Here is a 19,240-nt window from a genome sequence, read left to right as displayed (position 1 = left end):
TTCGATTCCTGGTCAGGGAACTAGATCTCTCATGCCACAACTAAGAGTTCGAATGCTGCAACTAAAGATCCTGCATGCCGCAACTAAGACCCAATGCAGCCAAATAAATATTTTTTAAAACGCTATCAAGCAGGTGTCTTAAATGTAATACCTTCAAACTCAAACTCATATCATTCCTCAAACCTGTTTTTCTCTCCTTTCCTTATTTCACTTAATGGCATCATCATCCATTCAGCCTTCTAAATATTAAAAAATGCTCAATGAGCCTTAACTACTCCTCTTTCACTCCTTAGATCTAATTATGCCCCCAATCCTGATCATTCTATCTGTTGTAAATAGTTTGGGTTCCCTCAGAACAGACCCTGGTCCAAGGAGTTGAGTGCAAGTTTATTTGTGTGGAAACAATGGTAAGGGAGTAAGGAAGTAGACTACAGTCAGGGGCATTCATCTCAGGTGCAACATTTAAGGTACAAAATTTACCTTCATTCTATCTTTCCCCACTCTTTCACACTTCCAGTCTTTGCCGGCAGAGTCAACTTTTTAAAAACACCGATTTCATCGCATCTTGTCCTATGCTTAAAAAGCACAAAATAAAATCCAAACTCCTTGATTTATTGTGAAAAGTTACCTTTTTAGCCTCATCTTCTGCCACTTTCTATTATATAACTATGCTCTGCTATGAATGCTTCAAACACTTTTTGAACTTTTATACTCCAGCGTATAATGTTCCTTCTGCCTCAAATACTCTTTCCCCCCTCCTTTACACACACACAAAGTCTTATTAGTCACTTAAAATCTAGCTTGGAAATCTATTTTTCTGTGAAATCTTCCCTGACCTCCCTAAGAAAATTAATTGCCATTCCTCTGTGTTCCTTAATATTTTGTATGTACCTCTGCTTTTGCACGTACAGATGGAATTGCATCTGTTTATCCCTTTTTCTCTCACTAAACTAGGAACTCTACAAAAGCAGGTCCTATCCATCTTTTTAACCCCAAAGTCTGCCTGCATATAGAAGGCACCCAGTAAAGGTTTATTGAGTTGAATTTATCTGGGTGCATCCCAAATTTTAAAAGAAATGGGGGGACTTCCCTGGTGGTCCAGTGGGTAAGACTCTGCGCTCCCAGTGCAGGGGGCCTGGGTTCGATCCCTGGTGGGGGAACTAGATCCCGCATGCCTGCCACAACTAAGAGTCCGCGGGCTGCAATGAAGATCCCACGTGCCGCAGTGAAGATCCCATGTGCTGCAACTAAGACCCGGCACAGCCTAAATAAATAAATAAAAATAAGTAAATCTTAAAAGAAATGGGAGGAAGCTTTTTAGCAATTTCAGGAGATGGCCACCAGAAGCAAAAACAGCAGTCTGTGAAAATGTACAATTGGGACCTATCAAAGAAATCTATTGTGTATTATTTATTATTTATGAATTGCTTCAAAAAGGCTTTGAGGCAGGCATTTTTGTGTTGGAAGCTGTTGTCTCCAAAGGCCGTACTTTTGGTTTATTCAAGCAGAACATATGTTGATAAAAAGAAAAGTGAATACTCTAGCACATTATGAATAATACCATTTCAAATTAAGAAGTCCCTAGATTGTAACTGCCCTAGCAGCAGAGGCCACGTATATAAAATGCATTACTTTTTACATAGAACCTAGCTTAAATATACACAAAGTCTTAAATATACACAAAGTCTTACATGATTTTTGACACAACAGTGATTTTGATCATCTGTGACTGAATCTATAGTCATTTGCAATTGAAGTAGGGGATGTGGTAATTATCCATTTTTATTCCTTAGCATAAATAAATAAACCAGATAAATCTCATTCCTCTCAGAACTCCCCCCTCCAAAAATACTTTTAGCAAGGTGATTATTCTAATGTCTGTCTTTCTCACATGAATTAAATAGCAATCAAAGTTTCATTTCACCTCACTTTGTAATTTCAAAAACTAATGAGGATGATGATAATGTTTTAAAAATTCAGTTGCATTACTGTTGCTGTTTTTTTAAACACTAATGGTGATGATTACTGTGGTGACTTTTCTTGTCTCCCTGAACCCTAGCCTAGCACTAATCGAGCTTTGATCAGTAAACACAGTAATAACAGTAGTACAGTCAGAAGTTTAGCAGCTGAGAACTTATTATCATTCAGTAGAATGGTGGGACGAGGTTGGGTGGGGGGAGATTTTGATCTTCCAGAGTATTTCTGTTTGTTAATATTTTCTTTCTCTCTTTTTGTTATAAATAGTGGTCTGGTAATACTTTTCCTTACCATTTGGTGATATCTTTTAGTGGTCCAGATGAGTGAGTCGACATCTCAAGAGGAGCCCAAACCTGCTCAGGTACCTGGTCTACATAGGTTTCTAACCATTTAGCCATGAGAGGATTTGAGATTCAACATTTTTGGGAAAATGGAGATGCAATATCATATTCTGTCATTGAATTATTTCTCTTTTTAGTTGAACTTTTCTGCATCAAGTTTTGACAAAAATGGGGTCAACTAATAGTTGAGTCACAGTGGCCTGCTTCCAGTTGCTTTGTATTCTTTATACCTAACAAGTCTGATACTGTTTGAGTTTGCTAATACAACTACTTTATGTGATTTTATTTGGTATGATGTTTACTCATTATGTGAATTTTTTTACATAAAAAGCTTGCTACACTACAGTATAAAATGTTAGTTTTATTTCCGGCTCCTGTTGGATACCATTTACTAACACTATTTCCACTTCAGGAAAATGGAAAAGAAGACAAAGAAAGGAACCAGGAAGCAACCAAAGTAAAAGAGCCTATGAAGGTAGAGTTTTCATGAGTAATCAGATGTTAATGCTTGAGAGTAAACTGGAGAAATTAATTTTCTTACAAAGAAAAAAAAGGAAAAGATGTGGGTACTCAAAAAGATAAAATGGCAAATGGGAAAAAGCAAACCCATGTTGATCATTAAGCTGACTCATTTGAGTCAGTTGCAGAAAACTTCCATTGACAGGTAAATTATTTGTGAAGAGCTATTATGAATTATAAGTAAAGTTTACTTTCTAAAATCAGAACTGTTACCCTGAGTACAATAACCACCAGTTTTTAGGGGAACTTCACTATCATTCTGAAAATGTAATCTCCATGTTAATCATTTAAGTAACTTTGTGTTTAAATAAATAGAAGACTTCAATGAGGAAAAATATTTTATAGAAAAGGGGAGGCAAGTGAAAATAGTTATATGATTCACCATTAAGTTGACTAATGTGAGTCTTAAAGTATTCTATTATCATCCTTTTAAAAGTACATCAGCATGAGTACAAAAAGCTATTTTGTCACCATTTATTCATAAAACTAAACTTTACTTTCTTTAATTAAGGTGAAAACGTTTTTCTTTCCACCACAAACGTGGAAGGTGATTCTAATAGTAAAAGAAACCAGCAGCAATTTCAAATGTCCTATTTCACTGTGTTGTGGTCTCAAATTATGTTTCTAGAAAGTATTATATAATTCAAGGATTCGTGTACATCTGCAATAATATTCTTAGCATATTACTATGTTAGCAATAGGAAGATGTGATGACATTCTGAGCCAATGAACTTTATCTTGTAAATGCAGTAAATAGACTGTGATTACTGCTTTGCTTCTAATATATAGCATTAAATCCTAGCAAAATTAGGGTGGAATGTTTGGTGATTTTTACAAGAGATTTGTGTGCATTCTTTAATTGGGAGAGTTGATGCAACTTTGATGAAAAGCATTTCACTTTTTAATTGGTGTTTCTTTTCTCCTTTCAGAGTTCAGGGAGTATACCAGACAGTTTGGCATTAGGCATCTGCAGCAATGTGGCAGGAACAGCAGCAAATAAAGTCAAATCCCAAGGTAGAGAACTAGGCTTTCTCCTACACAATAGAATGCAAAACTATTACTAAATTTTAGTTGGGGATGGGTTCCTCAAGATTTTGCCTTTTAAAGATATAATCCCAGGGATATTTTAAATGCGGTTTGGGAAATAGTTTAAAATATATTCCCATCATCTTCTATTGATACTTTGAGGCAAGTTTATAACCATTCATCTTGTGCTTAAAGAGAAAATTTAGCTAAGAGAGCTGACTGACACATAGCAGACAACCCATTAATACAAAAATAAAATGAAGAACCCTAGTGATTCAACCTGCCTGCTGTTTTTCTATTTCTTCTTTTTACCTCTGTACTTGATGACACATTTATTCTATTTGACTTCCAGCCCAATCCTTAATCCAAATCCCACATAATTATGCAGGTTGAAAATTTATATGATCAAAAGGCAACAAATAACTGGGCAAGACATTCATCCCTTTCACTACAGCTCTTCTAATTTTAGATACTTAGTGAAATCCTGTATGACAGAAAATTTTCACAATATTTAAGATTTAACAATTTCAACTTATATTTTAGTTAATTGAAATTCTTTTCAATTTGGTTTACAACTATTGAGTGTTTAGTATGTGCTAGGCTGAACTATAATAATAATTTTTTAAAATAAATTTATTTATTTTATTTATTTATTTTTGGCTGCATTGGGTCTTCATCGCTACGTGCGGGCTTTCTCTAGCTGCGGTGAGTGGGGGTTACTCTTCGTTGCGGCAGGCGGGCTTTTCATTGCGGTGGCTTCTCTTGTTGCTGAGCACGGGCTCTAGGCACGTGGGCTTCAGTAGTTGTGGCACGTGGGCTCAGTAGTTGTGGCTCACAGGCTCTAGAGCGTAGGCTCAGTAGTTGTGGCGCACGGGCTTAGTTGCTCCGCTGCATGTGGGATCTTCCCGGACCAGGGCTCAAACCCATGTCCCCTGCATTGGCAGGCAGATTCTTAGCCACTGCGCCACCAGGGAGGTCCCAATAATAATTTTTAAAGCATTTTCTAAACTATAAATTGCTATATAGATGGTAGTTATAACTTGTAGTTGCTTACTTTTCTCCAAAGTGTTTTTCTGTCTTTTAAACCAATTATAAGTATTATTTACTATTCCTTCTTATTAGTAAATATATAATACATACACATTAAGAACCAAACTTTTCAGCATTTATTTTGCCTTTATTATAAACTTAGTACTGTTTTCACAGCTTCACTAACTTTTAAAAAGTTTCTTGGCAAGTCCCTCCCTACCTGCCCCCTACGACCAGTTTCTTTCTTTCTTTTTTTTTTTTTTTGCATTTGTCAACATTTTTTTTTTTTTTACATCTTTCTTGGAGTATAATTGCTTTACAATGTTGTGTTAGTTTCTGATGTATAACAAAGTGAATCAGCTATACATATGCATATATCCCCATATCCCCTCCCTCTTGAGCCTCCCTCCCACCCTCCCTATCCCACCCCTCTAGGTGGTCACAAAACACAGAGCTGATCTCCCTGTCCTATGCAGCTGCTTCCCACTAGCTATCTGTTTTACATTTGGTAGTGTATATATGTCAATGCTACTCTCTCACTTCGTCCCAGCTTCCCCTCCCCGCCCCGTGTCCTCAAGTCCATGCTCTACGTCTGCGTGTTTATTCCTGTCCTGCCACTAGGTTCATCAGAACCATTTTTTTTAGAGTCTATATATATGTGTTAGCATATGGTATTTGTTTTTCTCTTTCTGACTTACCTTGCTCTGTATGACAGACTCTAGGTCCATCCACCTCACTACAAATAACTCAATTTCGTTTCTTTTTATGGCTGAGTATTCCACTGTATGTACCACCAGTTTCTTGATTTTACTTCCTCCTCACTCCCACCCTTACCATCACCCCATAAATACACTTTGCCTTTACCATACTCACTTGAGCCAGGTTTATAAATGAACTCTTGCGTTTTAAACATGCCAAACAGAATCACGATCTAGGTAATTTGCTATAAATTTAATTAGGTGTTCACTTTAATCAGTTTATGGCCAAATTTGCACCTACAAATCTTCACACACATATTCCAACATGTAATTTATTGCCTCTCTAGAAAACATATCAATCAAGAGTTTATGGTCTTTTCTGTTCTTATACTTTCAATTTGTTATCACTTTTCAATGTATGGTAGAGGGAAATGTGTTTTGTTTGTCTAAGTCTGTTCATCCCAGTTTATGATATATACTGAAAACATTGCAGTTGCTTGTTGCGATATCAAATGCAATGCAATGTACTTATTTATTCAGTGATCAGTCACTATTAATCCTAACATTTCTAAATCTCCCTTTGTAAATACATGTGTGTGTGTGTGTGTGTGTGTGTGTGTGTGTAAGAAGTGGGAAGAGGAACTGTTATTTTAGTCTCAACATGTCAAAGGATGTGTCTTTATCCTTGTATATACTTGTCAAAATTAAAAGGATGTTATCTTGCCAGGCAGCTCCCAGAATACACTCAAATACATATCTTTGCATAGAAAATATTGTGGTTAAACGTACCATGTGGGGCTTCCCTGGTGGCGCAGTGGTTGAGAGTCCGCCTGCCGATGCAGGGGACACGGGTTCGTGCCCCAGTCTGGGAAGATCCCACATGCCGCGGAGCGGCTGGGTCCGTGAGCCATGGCCACTGAGCCTGCGCGTCTGGAGCCTGTGCTCCGCAACGGGAGAGGCCACAGCAGTGAGAGGCCCGCGTACCGCAAAAAAACAAAACAAAACAAAACAAAAACGTACCATGTGAATTCCTTATTTCTTTCCCTGGTCATTGTATTTTTTAGGCTATGAGCTTAACTTGTGTTTTGAGAAATCTTATTTCTTTTTTATTAATTTGCTCAGCTTTATTCTTATTACACAGCCCTAAGTTTAAAAACGTTTTGTAGGAAAATGCCTTTTCCTATAGTTATTGAGTTTTAATTACAATAGTGTTTAATAGTGCTTCTTTTCTTCCTCCTTTCGTAGTAGTTATTCTACATTATGTACAAATGGTAAGAAATTCTGGTAAGACCAAGACAGCTGAGTTTCAAACAGGACCTGTGTTTAAAGGGAACATCACACATCTGTTAAGTAGCCCTGCTGCGTCAATTTTCACCAGTTTAATCAGCAGCCGGTCCCTGTAATGTTATATGCCTTCTGTGAAGAAAGAGTCTGTTAAAGCTTATTATAATGTGGGTTATAATTCATTCCTATTTATGTCCTTAAATAGGGTTGTACTGAGGCCATGCCCAGCAGTGAGCCATGCACTAAGTGCAGGACATGATAAAAGTCACTTATAAGATTGGACCTTTCAAAATATGAATAAGGAATTCTTTTGTGTTCCTACTTATTTAGTTGAAAGCATTTGTGCCCATATTGCCTGAATAGGACTTTGTATGTTAGAAGGTGGATTGATACAGGGGTGAAGGTGTGCATATTGGGAAAGAATGTGAAAGGCTCTTAATTCCGCAAGAGTTTAGGAAGACAATCCTGAAAAAGAATTTCAGTGCTTAGCATAGTGCCTGGCACTATGACATCAATAATTATTTATTGAGTGAATATGTAAATGAATCTATCTATCTGTAAAAGGTTTAGGAATGTTCAAGCATAGACCTGCTAAAAAACCCAGTACCTATTTGAAATTATATTCAATTAAACCTCTTAATTTTCCCTTGGGGCAGTGCTGTAATTTATGAATTCAGAGATCACCCAATCAAAAGACAGCTACAGATAGGCTTGTTCAGAATTCTGATTTACTGACCCTGCTATTGCTGTGCCTCCTTTTCTTTTCTTGATTTTATGGCTCTAAGACAGAAGTGTTTGACCAGAGCTGTAACCAAACACATATCTACTTCCATTCTGCATATCGGTGGGGACAATGCAAGCACGAGGATTATTGCTTAGCAACCTATAATAGCCAAGCACACTAGAGGAGCACTAGCAGGCTGCAGCAAAGATAAGACAATGCCCCAGTTCATGTGTGTTTACTAATGAGCCATGCAGATGGCTAGATATTAAGTTGCTATAAATCTGTAGCACTCCCCTTAAAGCAGGAGGAGGAATATCTGCCTTGGGTTATGCTAGAGAGGTTAAAAGCAAAGACAGTACATTAGAACCTGCAGACTTTAAAAAAAAATTGGTCTCTATCACACTTATTTAAAATAGAAGTAAAAGTATTGTATATTAATGAGCATTGTGACAAAACAGAATGGAAACACTACCCGCCCACCTCCCAAAAAAAAGAGGTTAACTTGTTTACAAATCCAACTGAGAGGTAACGAAGAGCATTATACTACCCTCCTCATTTCCCCCATATATGAATAAGCCAAGAGGAAATCAAAACTTAGGAGAGATATTCATAAATACTATCCACTATTGGACTTAAGACTTCTTTAAATGAAATGTTGGCTTTTCAAGTGTTTTTAAAAATAAACCACTTAATTTTTTTCCTGGTTAGAAAGATGGATACTATGTAAGTAGAATTTTTTTTTAATATCTTTATTAGAGTATAATTGCTTTACAATGGTGTCTCAGTTTCTGCTTTATAACAAAGTGAATCAGTTATACATATGTCCCCATATCTCTTCCCTCTTGCATCTCCCTCCCTCCCACCCTCCCTATCCCACCTCTCTAGGTGGTCACAAAGCACGGAGCTGATCTCCCTGTGCTATGTGGCTACTTCCCACCAGCTATCTGTTTTACACTTGGTAGTGTATATATGTCCATACCACTCTCTCACTTTGTCCCAGCTTACCCTTCCCTGTCTCCGTATCCTCAAGTCCATTCTCTAGTAGGTCTGCATCTTTATTCCCGTCTTGCCCCTATGTTCTTCTGACCATTTTCTTTTCTTTCTTTTCAGATTCCATATATATGTGTTAGCATATGGTATTTGTTTTTCTCTTTCTGATTTACTTCACTCTGTATGACAGTCTCTAGGTCCATCCGCCTCACTACAAATAACTCAGTTTCGTTCCTTTTTATGGCTGAGTAATATTCCATTGTATATATGTGCCACATCTTCTTTATCCATTCATCTGTTGATGGACACTTAGGTTGCTTCCATCTCCTGGCTATTGTAAATAGAGCTGCAATGAACATTGTGGTACATGACTCTTTTTGAATTATGGTTTCCTCAGGGTATATGCCCAGTAGTGGGAGTGCTGGGTCGTATGGTAGTTCTATTTTTAGTTTGTTAAGGAACCTCCATACTGTTCTCCATAGTGGCTGTATCAATTTACATTCCCACCAACAGTGCAAGAGTGTTCCCTTTTCTCCATACCCTCTCCAGCATTTATTGTTTTTAGATTTTTTGATGATGGCCATACTGACCAGTGTGAGATGATATTTCATTGTAGTTTTGATTTGCATTTCTCTAATGATTAATGATGTTGAATGTTCTTTCATGTGTTTGTTGGCAATCTGTATATCTTCTTTGGAGAAATGTCTGTTTAGGTCTTCTGCCCATTTTTGTATTGGGTTGTTTGTTTTTTTGATATTGAGCTGCATGAGTTACTTGTATGTTTTGGAGATTAATCCTTTGTCAGTTGCTTCATTTGCAAATATTTCCTCCCATTCTGAGGGTTGTCTTTTCGTCTTGTTTATGGTTTCGTTTGCTGTGCAAAAGCTTTTACCTTTCATTAGGTCCCATTTGTTTATTTTGTTTTTATTTCCATTTCTCTAGGAGATGGGTCAAAAAGGATCTTGCTGTTATTTATGTCATAGAGTGTTCTGCCTATGTTTTCCTCTAAGAGTTTGATGGTGTCTGGCCTTACATTTAGGTCTTTAATCCATTTTGAGTTTATTTTTGTGTAGGGTGTTAGGGAGTGTTCTAATTTCATTCTTTTACATGTAGCTGTCCAGTTTTCCCAGCACCACTTATTGAAGAGGCTGTCTTTTCTCCACTGTATATTCTTGCCTCCTTTATCAAAGATAAGGTGACCATATGTGCATGGGTTTATCTCTGGGCTTTCTATCCTGTTTCATTGATCTATATTTCTGTTTTTGTGCCAGTACCATATTGTCTTGATTACTGTAGCTTTGTAGTATAGTCTGAAGTCAGGGAGCCTGATTCCTCCAGCTCCGTTTTTCTTTCTCAAGATTACTTTGGCTATTCGGGGTCTTTTGTGTTTCCATACAAATTGTGAAATTTTTTGTTCTAGTTCTGTGAAAAATGTAAGTGGTAGTTTGATAGGGATTGCATTGAATCTGTAGATTGCTTTGGGTAGTATAGTCATTTTCACAATGTTGATTCTTCCAATCCAAGAACATGGTATATCTCTCGATCTGTTGGTATCATCTTTAATTTCTTTCATCCGTGCCTTATAATTTTCTTCATACAGGTCTTTTGTCTCCTTAGGTAGGTTTATTCCTAGATATTTTATTCTTTTTGTTGCAGTGGTAAATGGGAGTGTTTTCTTAATTTCATTTTCAGATTTTTCCTCTTTAGTGAATAGGAATGCAAGAGATTTCTGTGCATTAATTTTGTATCCTGCTACTTTACCAAATTCATTGATTAGCTCTAGTAGTTTCCTGGTAGCATCTTTAGGATTCTCTATGTATAGTATCATGTCATGTGCAAACAGTGACAGCTTTACTTCTTCTTTTCTGATTTGGATTCCTTTTATTTTTTTTTCTTCTCTGATTGCTGTGGCTAAAACTTCCAAAACTATGTTGAATAAGGGTGGTGAGAGTGGGCAACCTTGTCTTGTTTCTGATCTTAGTGGAAATGGTTTCAGTTTTTCACCATTGAGGACGATGTTGGCTGTGGGTTTGTCCTATATGGCCTTTATTATGTTGAGGAAAGTTCCGTCTATGCCTACTTTCTGGAGGGGTTTTATCACAAATGGGTGTTGAATTTTGTCAAAAGCTTTTTCTGCATCTATTGAGATGATCATATGGTTTTTCTCCTTCAGTCTATTAATATGGTGTATCATGTTGATTGATTTGCGTATATTGAAGAATCCTTGCATTCCTGGGATAAACCCCACTTGATCATAATGTATGATCCTTTTAATGTGCTGTTGGATTCTGTTTGGTAGTATTTTGTTGAGGATTTTTGCATCTATGTTCATCAGTGATATTGGCCTGTGGTTTTCTTTCTTTGTGACATCTTTGTCTGGTTTTGGTATCAGGGTGATGATGGCCTCGTAGAATGAGTTTGGGAGTGTTCCTCCCTCTGCTATATTTTGGAAGAGTTTGAGAAGGATGGGTGTTAACTCTTCTCTAAATGTTTGATAGAATTCGCCTGTGAAGCCATCTGGTCCTGGGCTTTTGTTTGGTGGAAGATTTTTAATCACAGTTTCAATTTCAGTGCTTGTGATTGGTCTGTTCATATTTTCTATTTCTTCCTGGTTCAGTCTCGGAAGGTTGTGCATTTCTAAGAATTTGTCTATTTCTTCCAGGTTGTGCATTTTATTGGCATAGTGTTGCTTGTAGTAATCTCTCATGAGCCTTTGTATTTCTGCAGTGTCAGTTGTTACTTCTTTTTTATTTCTAATTCTACTGATTTGAGTCTTCTCCCTTTTTTTCTTGATGAGTCTGGCTAATGGTTTATCAATTTTGTTTATCTTCTCAAAGAACCAGCTTTTAGTTTTATTGATCTTTGCTATCGTTTCCTTCATTTCTTTTTCATTTATTTCTGATCTAATCTTTATGATTTCTTTCCTTCTGCTAACTTTGGGGTGTTTTTTTGTTCTTCTTTCTCTAATTGCTTTAGGTGTAAGGTTAGGTTGTTTATTTGAGATGTTTCTTAAGTTTCTTATTTGTTTCTTAAGGTAGGCTTGTATAAAACTTCCCTCTTAGAACTGCTTTTGCTGCATCCCATAGGTTTTGGGTCATTGTGTTTTCATTGTCATTTGTTTTAGGTATTTTTTGATTTCCTCTTTGATTTCTTCAGTGATCTCTTGGTTATTAAGTAGTGTGTTGTTTAGCCTCCATGTGTTTGTATTTCTTACAGATTTTTTCCTGTAATTGATATCTAGTCTCAAAGCGTTGTGGTTGGAAAAGATACTTGATACAATTTCAATTTTCTTAAATTTACCAAGGCTTGCTTTGTGACCCAAGATATGATCTATCCTGGTGAATGTTCCATGAGCACTTGAGAAGAATGTGTATTCTGCTGTTTTAGGATGGAATATCCTATAAATATCAATTAAGTCCATCTTGTTTAATGTATCATTTAAAGCTTGTGTTTCCTTATTTACTTTCATTTTGGATGATCTGTCCATTGGTGAAAGTGGGGTGTTAAAGTCCCCTACTATAATTGTATTACTGTTGATTTCCCCTTTTATGGCTGTTAGTATTTGCCTTATGTATTGAGGTGCTCCTATGTTGGGTGCATAAATATTTACAATTGTTATATCTTCTTCTTGGATTGATCCCTTGATCATGATGTAGTGTCCTTGTCTCTTGTAATAGTCTTTGTTTTAAAGTCTATTTTGTCTGTTATGAGAATTGCTACGCCTGCTTTCTTTTGATTTCCATTTGCATGGAATATCTTTTTTCATCCCCTCACTTTCAGTCTGTATGTGTCCCTAGGTCTGAAGTGGGTCTCTTGTAGACAGCATATATACGGGTCTTGTGTTTGTATCCATTCAGCCAATCTGTGTCTTTTGGAGGGAGCATTTAATCCATTTACATTTAAGGTAATTATCGATATGTATGTTCCTATTACCATTTTCTTAATTGTTTTTGGATTATTATTGTAGGTCTTTTCCTTCTCTTGTGTTTCCTGCCTAGAGAACTTCCTTTAGCATTTGTTGTAAAGCTGGTTTGGTGGTGCTGAATTCTCTTAGCTTTTGCTTGTCTGTAAAAGCTTTTAATTTCTCCATCAAATCTGAATGAGATCCTTGCTGGGTAGAGTAATCTTGGTTGTAGGTTTTTCTCTTTCATCACTTTAAATATGTCCTGTCACTCCCTTCTGGCTTGCAGAGTTTCTCCTGAAAGATCAGCTGTTAACCTCATGGGGATTCCCTTATGTGTTACTTGTTGTTTTTCCCTTGCTGCTTTTAATATTTGTTCTTTGTATTTAATTTTTGATAGTTTGATTAATATGTGTCTTGGCGTGTTTCTCCTTGGATTTATCCTGTATGGGACTCTCTGTGCTTCCTGGACTTAACTATTTCCTTTCCCATATTAGGGAAGTTTTCAACTATAATCTCTTCAAATATTTTCTCAGTCCCTTTCTTTTTCCCTTATTCTTCTGGGACCCCTATAATTCGAATGTTGGTGTGTTTAATGTTATCCCAGAGGTCTCTGAGACTGTCCTCAGTTCTTTTCATTCTTTCTCCTTTATTCTGCTCTGCAGTAGTTATTTCCACTATTTTATCTTCCAGGTCACTTATCCGTTCTTCTGCCTCAGTTATTCTGCTATTGACCCCTTCTAGAGAATTTTTAATTTCATTTATTGTGTTGTTCATCTCTGCTTACAGTTTGCTCTTTAGTTCTTCTAGGTCTTTGTTAAATGTTTCTTGTATTTTCTCCATTCTATTTCCAAGATTTTGGATCATCTTTACTATCATTATTCTGAATTCTTTTTCAGGTAAACTGCCTATTTCCTCTCCATTTGTTAGGTCTGGTGGGTTTTTGCTTTCCTCCTTCATCTGCTGTGTGTTTCTCTGTCTTCTCATTTTGCTAAACTTACTGTGTTTGGGGTCTCCTTTTTGCAGCCTGCAGGTTCGGAGTTTCCATTGTTTTTGGTGTCTGTCCCCAGTGGCTAAGGTTGGTTCAGTGGGTTGTGTAGGCTTCCTGGTGGAGGGGACTAGTGGCTGTGTTCTGGTGGATGAGGCTGGATCTTGTCTTTCTGGTGGGCAGGTCCACATCTAGTGGTGTGTTTTGGGGTGTCTGTGGCCTTATTATGATTTTAGGCAGCCTTTCTGCTAATGGGTGGGGTTGTGTTCCTGTCTTGCTAGTTGTTTGGCATAGGGTGTCCTGCACTGTAGCTTGCTGGTCGTTGAGTGGAGCTGGGTCTTGGCGTTGAGATGGAGATCTCTGGGAGATTTTCGCCGTTTTATATTACGTGGAGCTGGGAGGTCTCCTGTGGACCAGTGTCCAGAACTTGGCTCTCCCACCTCAGTGGCACAGCCCTGATGCCTGGCTGGAGCACCAAGAGCCTGTCCTCCACACGGCTCAGAATAAAAGAGAGAAAAAAAAAAGAAAGAAAGAAGATAAAATAAAATAAAGTAAAATAAAATAAAGTTATTAAAATAAAAATTTTAAAATAATTATTAAGAAAAAAATTTTTAAGTAAAAACAAAAAACGGACAGACAGAACCCTAGGACAAATGGTAAAAGCAAAGCTATACAGACAAAATCACACACAGAAGCATACACATACACACTCACAAAAAGCGAAAAAGGGGAAATATATATATATATCATTGCTCCCAAAGTCCACCTCCTCAATTTGGGATGATTCCTTGTCTATTCAGGTACTCCACAGATGCAGGGTACATCAAGTTGATTGTGGAGATTTAATCCGCTGCTCCTGAGGCTGTTGGGAGAGATTTCCCTTTCTCTTCTTTGTTTGCACAGCTCCCGGGGTTCAGCTTTGGATTTGGACCCACCTCTGTGTGTAGGTCGCCTGAGACCGTCTGTTCCCGCTCAGACAGGAAGGGGTTAAAGGAGCAGCTGCTTCGGGGACTCTGGCTCACTCAGGCCGGGGGGGAGGGAGGGGTGCAGATGCGGGGCCAGCCTGCGGCGGCAGAGGCTGGCGTGACGTTGCACCAGCCTGAGGCGCACCGTGCGTTCTCCCGGGGAAGTTGTCCCTGGATCACGGGACCCTGGCAGTGGCGGGCTGCACAGGCTCCCAGGAGGGACGGTGTGGATAGTGACCTGTGCTTGCACACAGGCTTCTTGGTGTCTGCAGTAGCAGCCTTAGCGTCCCATGCCCGTCTCTGGGGTCCGCGCTGATAGCCGCGGCTCGCGCCCGTCTCTGGAGCTCTTTTAAGCGGCGCTCTTAATCCCCTCTCCTCGTGCACCAGGAAACAAAGAGGCAATAAAAAGTCTCTTGTCTCTTCTGCAGCTCCAGAGTTTTTCCCGGACTCCCTCCCGGCTAGCTGTGGCGCAGTAGCCCCCTTCAGGCTGTGTTCACGCAGCCAACCCCAGTCCTCTCCCTGGGATCTAAGCTCCGAAGCCCGAGCCTCAGCTCCCAGCCCCCACCCATCCCCGCAGGCGAGCAGACAAGCCTCTGGTCTGGTGAGTGCTGGTCGGCACCGATCCTCTGTGCGGGAATCTCTCCACTTTGCCCTCCACACCCCTGTTGCTGCGCTCTCCTCTGTGGCTCCAAAGCTCCCCCGCTCCGCCACTGGAAGTCTCCACCCGCGAAGGGGCTTCCTGGTGTGTGGAAACCTTTCCTCCTTCACAGCTCCCTCCCACTCGTGCAGGTCCCGTCCCTATTCCTTGTCTCTGTTTTTTCTTTTTTCTTTTACCCTACCCAGGTACGTGGGGAGTTTCTTGCCTTTTGGGAGGTCTGAGGTCTTCTGCCAGCATTCAGTAGGGGTTCTGTAGTTGTTCAACATGTAGATGTATTTCTGATGTATTTGTGGAGAGGAAGGTGATCTCCGCGTCTTACTCTTCCGCCATCTTGAAGTTCCACCTGTAGGTAGAATTTAAAAGTATTCTTCAGAGTACTCTCAATAAAGCTAACAAAGAAATTTTAATAAATAAAAAGAATTTTAAAATATTTATGGATAGCCTCCCCCAAAATGAGGATGAATAAATACATTGCAATGCAGTCATATAATGAAATATTATGGAGCAGTGAAAAACGAACACACTGGAGCTGCAGTTATCAATATAGATGAATTTCATAAACGTAATATTAAGTATTTAAAAGGTCACAGAATACACATGATATGAAATCATTTTTATAAAAATTAAAAACAAGAACAATATTATGTTGCTTATATATAATATATACAAATGCAGAAAAATGATAAACATGAAATTCAGAATAGTGTTTCTATCAAAGTAGGGGTATTTGAGAGGCTTTAATATACAGGTAATTTTTTTCTTAAGCTAAGAGTAGATATATGGCTACTTATATCATCATTATATTTACAGGTCTCAAATATTTCATAATATATAAGATTTATAAAAACACTGCTCTAAGTTGAGGAGGTTCTGGTCTCTTACCCTTTTATTGCACTAGTACTATTTATTGAGAGTTATTAATGATTGAAGCATGGCTCAATAACTACTTTCTGGTTATGTTAAAAACAGTGAGTATGGGGACTTCCCTGGCCGCCCAGTGGTTAGGACTTGCAATGCAGAGCTAAGATCCCAAATGCCTCGTGCCCAAAAAACCAAAACGAAAAACAGAAGCAGTATTGTAACAAATTCAATAAAGACTTTAAAAGTGGTCCACATTAAAAAAGAAATCTTTAAAAAAATAATGAGTATCAAAATAATTTACATATCTATTTCTTCTTTTCTCCTGAAACCACGAAGTAATAGAGGCAAAGAACTTTAACAGTGTGTGGCCCTAATCCTATTGTGGTTCAGTTTGACATTAATATTTTTTCAGTGGAGAGAAGCAAATTGACTAGTAGATAATATTTGAAAGACCTGGAACTACTTCATCTCCATGGCCATATCAGAAAAAAACCTTAAGATTCTTACTAAGTTTTTCATTCCAATCACCTCAGCAATCGTGGCTGTAGAAAAAAACATCTGGTAGCTTATTGATCAGAGCCTGAACTAGCTAGGTCCTGGGAACCTAATTATATTTCTATTATATATTAACAACAAACAATTAGAAAATGAAAATTTTAAAATACAATTTTAATGGCATAAAAAGCACTAAATATCTCAAAATAAATCTAACCAAAAATGAACAAAACCTGTACACTGAAACTATAAAACATTGTTAAAAGAAATTAAAGAAGACCTAAATAAATGAAAAAGTATACCTTATTCATGAATTAGAAGATTTAATATTGTTAAGAAAGTAGTGCTCCCTCGATTGACCTCTAGATTCAGTGTAATTCTAGCAAAAATTTGTGCAGGGTTCTGTATATGTGTCTGTGTGTATATAAAATAATTTGATTCTAAAATTTATGTAGAAATGCAAAAGACCTAGAAAAGCCAAGGAAATCTTGAAGAACAACAAAGCTGGGGGATTTATATTACTAAATATCAACATTTATAATTAGGTTACAGAAATTAGGACAGTAGGACATTGACATAAGGATAGACAAATAAGCCAATGAAATAGAGTCCAGTTGAAAGTCCTGTATTGAAAACAGGAGGTGTTTTCAATAATGATGCCAAAATGGAAAATATGTATTTTTGAGTCCTACCTCACCCCACACATGCAAAGAAATTCTACATGTATTGTAGATATAAATGTGAGTGATAAAACAGTAAGTAATTTTAGAAGATGACAGGAGAATATTCTCATGATTTGCTAATATTTTGTTGAAGATTTACATCTATATTCATAACGAATAGTAGTCTGAAATTTTCTTTTCATGTGGTGTCCTTATCTGGCTTTGGTATCATATCTATGCTGGCCTCATAGAATGAGTTAGAAACTGTTACGTCCTCTTCAATTTGGGGGGAGGAGTGTTGTAAGGATAGGTTTTAATTCTTTAAATGTTTGATTAAATTCACTGGTGAAGCCATCTGGTCCAGGACTTTTCTTTGTTGTGAGGGTTTTGATTACTAATTTAATCTCTTTACTTGTTATGGGTCTGTTAAGATTTTCTATTTCTTTTTGAGTCAGTTTAGATACTTTTTGTGTATTTTTTGTCCATTTATTCTAGGTTATCCTTTTTATCTCTGTGAGATTGGTGGTAATGTTCCCACTTTCATTTCTTATATTAGTTTTTTTGTATCTTCACTCTTTTTCTCTTTGCCAGTCTAGCAATTTGTCAATTATGTTGATCTTTTCAAATAACCAACTTTTGGTTTCATTGATTTTCTCTGCTGTTTTTATAGTCTCTATTTTGTTTATCTCCACTCTAATCTTTATTATTTCCTTCCTTCTGTTAGTTTTAGGTTTATTTTACTCTTCTTTTTCTAGTCCTTGAGGTGTAAACTTAGATTATTGATTTGAGATTTTTCATCTCTTTTAATGTAGTCACTTAACAGCTATAAACTTCCCTCTGAGCATTGCTTTCACTGCATCCCATAAGTTTTGGTATATTGTGTTTTCATTTTCATTCGTCTCTAAGTATGTTCTAATTTCCCTTGTGATTTCTTCTTTAACCCATTGGTTGTTTAAAGGTGTGTTTTTTAATCCCACAGATTTCTCCTATATCTTCAAAGAAGACACTTTGTATGATATTTATATTTTTAAATCTATTAGGATTTGTTTTGTGGCCTAACATATAGTCTATCCTGGAGGATGTCCCATGTGCACTTGAGCAGAATGTGTATTCTACTGTTGTTGGGTGGAATACTCAGTGTAGATCTGTTAGAGCTGGTTAATTTTTGTTTATGGCATGAAGTATGGGTCCAACTTCATTTTTTTACATATGGATACCCATTTGTTACAGCACCATTTGCTGAAGAGATAATTTTTTCCCCATTGAATGATCTTGGCACCCTTGGCAAAAGTCAATTGGTCATATATTTATGGGTATATTTCTGCTCCAGGCTCATCTTGAATATTTCTTGCCCCAGTCCTAGAATCAGCCATTTTTTCAATGAGTCCTGATTTTTTAAAATTGGAGAATGATATTAGAAACCAAGGTCTGGGGACTTCCCTGGTGGCACAGTGGTTAAGAATCTGCCTGCCAATGAAGGGGACACGGGTTCGAGCCCTGGTCCGGGAAGATCCCACATGCCGCAGAGCAGCTAAGCCCACACGCCACAACTACTGAGCCTGCACTTTAGAGCCCATGCTCCACAACAAGAGAAGCCATCGCAATGAGAAGCCTACGCACCGCAACGAAGAGCAGCCCCTGCTCGCCGCAACTAGGGAAAGCCTGCATGCAGCAACGAAGACCCAATGCAGCCAAAAATAAATAAATAAATTTAAAATTTCAATCCTATTAAAAAAAGAAAGAAGCCAAGGTCTGAGCACTAGGTTTACAAGCTCTCGTAATTTTTAAAAATAATATAACTATATTTTTAATTTCCTCTAATAGCTCTGAGGATATTAATTACAGCTCTTTTAGAACTCCTTATATTTGTTCTATTAGTGGTGCTTCCTTGGATAGTATTAATCATTGCATTTGTTTAGTCATGGAGTTGGTTTTCGTTAAATATTTGGTGATCCTTATGTGTGTGTTTACATTTGCATTTGGGAATCCCTGTTTGCTTTTCTCTGGATGACGTTTCTGTTCTCTGTAGCCTGCTGCCAGTGATTGTGGAGGAGGGGTAAGATATGCAGATTGTGGAGGAGGGGTAAGATATGCAGACTGTGAAGTCTGTCAGCAATTCATT

At 37.7% G+C, this 19,240-nt stretch overlaps 1 protein-coding gene across 1 annotated transcript in view; it reads left to right on the top strand.

Annotated features, from left to right (window-relative positions):
• The window catches only part of EFCAB5 (EF-hand calcium binding domain 5), a 108,804-nt gene that overhangs the window by 14,984 nt on the left and 74,580 nt on the right, over positions 1-19,240 (top strand). The window contains exons 2-4 of the mRNA XM_029210918.1: positions 2,245-2,338; positions 2,731-2,793; positions 3,767-3,851. Of these exons, the coding sequence (XP_029066751.1) occupies positions 2,297-2,338; positions 2,731-2,793; positions 3,767-3,851 (190 nt within the window). The 5' untranslated portion in view covers positions 2,245-2,296. The remainder of the gene's footprint in view (positions 1-2,244; positions 2,339-2,730; positions 2,794-3,766; positions 3,852-19,240) is intronic.

The sequence above is a fragment of the Monodon monoceros genome, unplaced genomic scaffold (assembly GCF_005190385.1).
Source record: "Monodon monoceros isolate NGI ecotype Baffin Bay Population unplaced genomic scaffold, NGI_Narwhal_1 Super_Scaffold_9, whole genome shotgun sequence".
Lineage (NCBI taxonomy): Eukaryota > Metazoa > Chordata > Mammalia > Artiodactyla > Monodontidae > Monodon > Monodon monoceros.
Note: the sequence above shows the minus strand (reverse complement) of the source record. Positions and strands in the feature narration are given on the sequence as shown.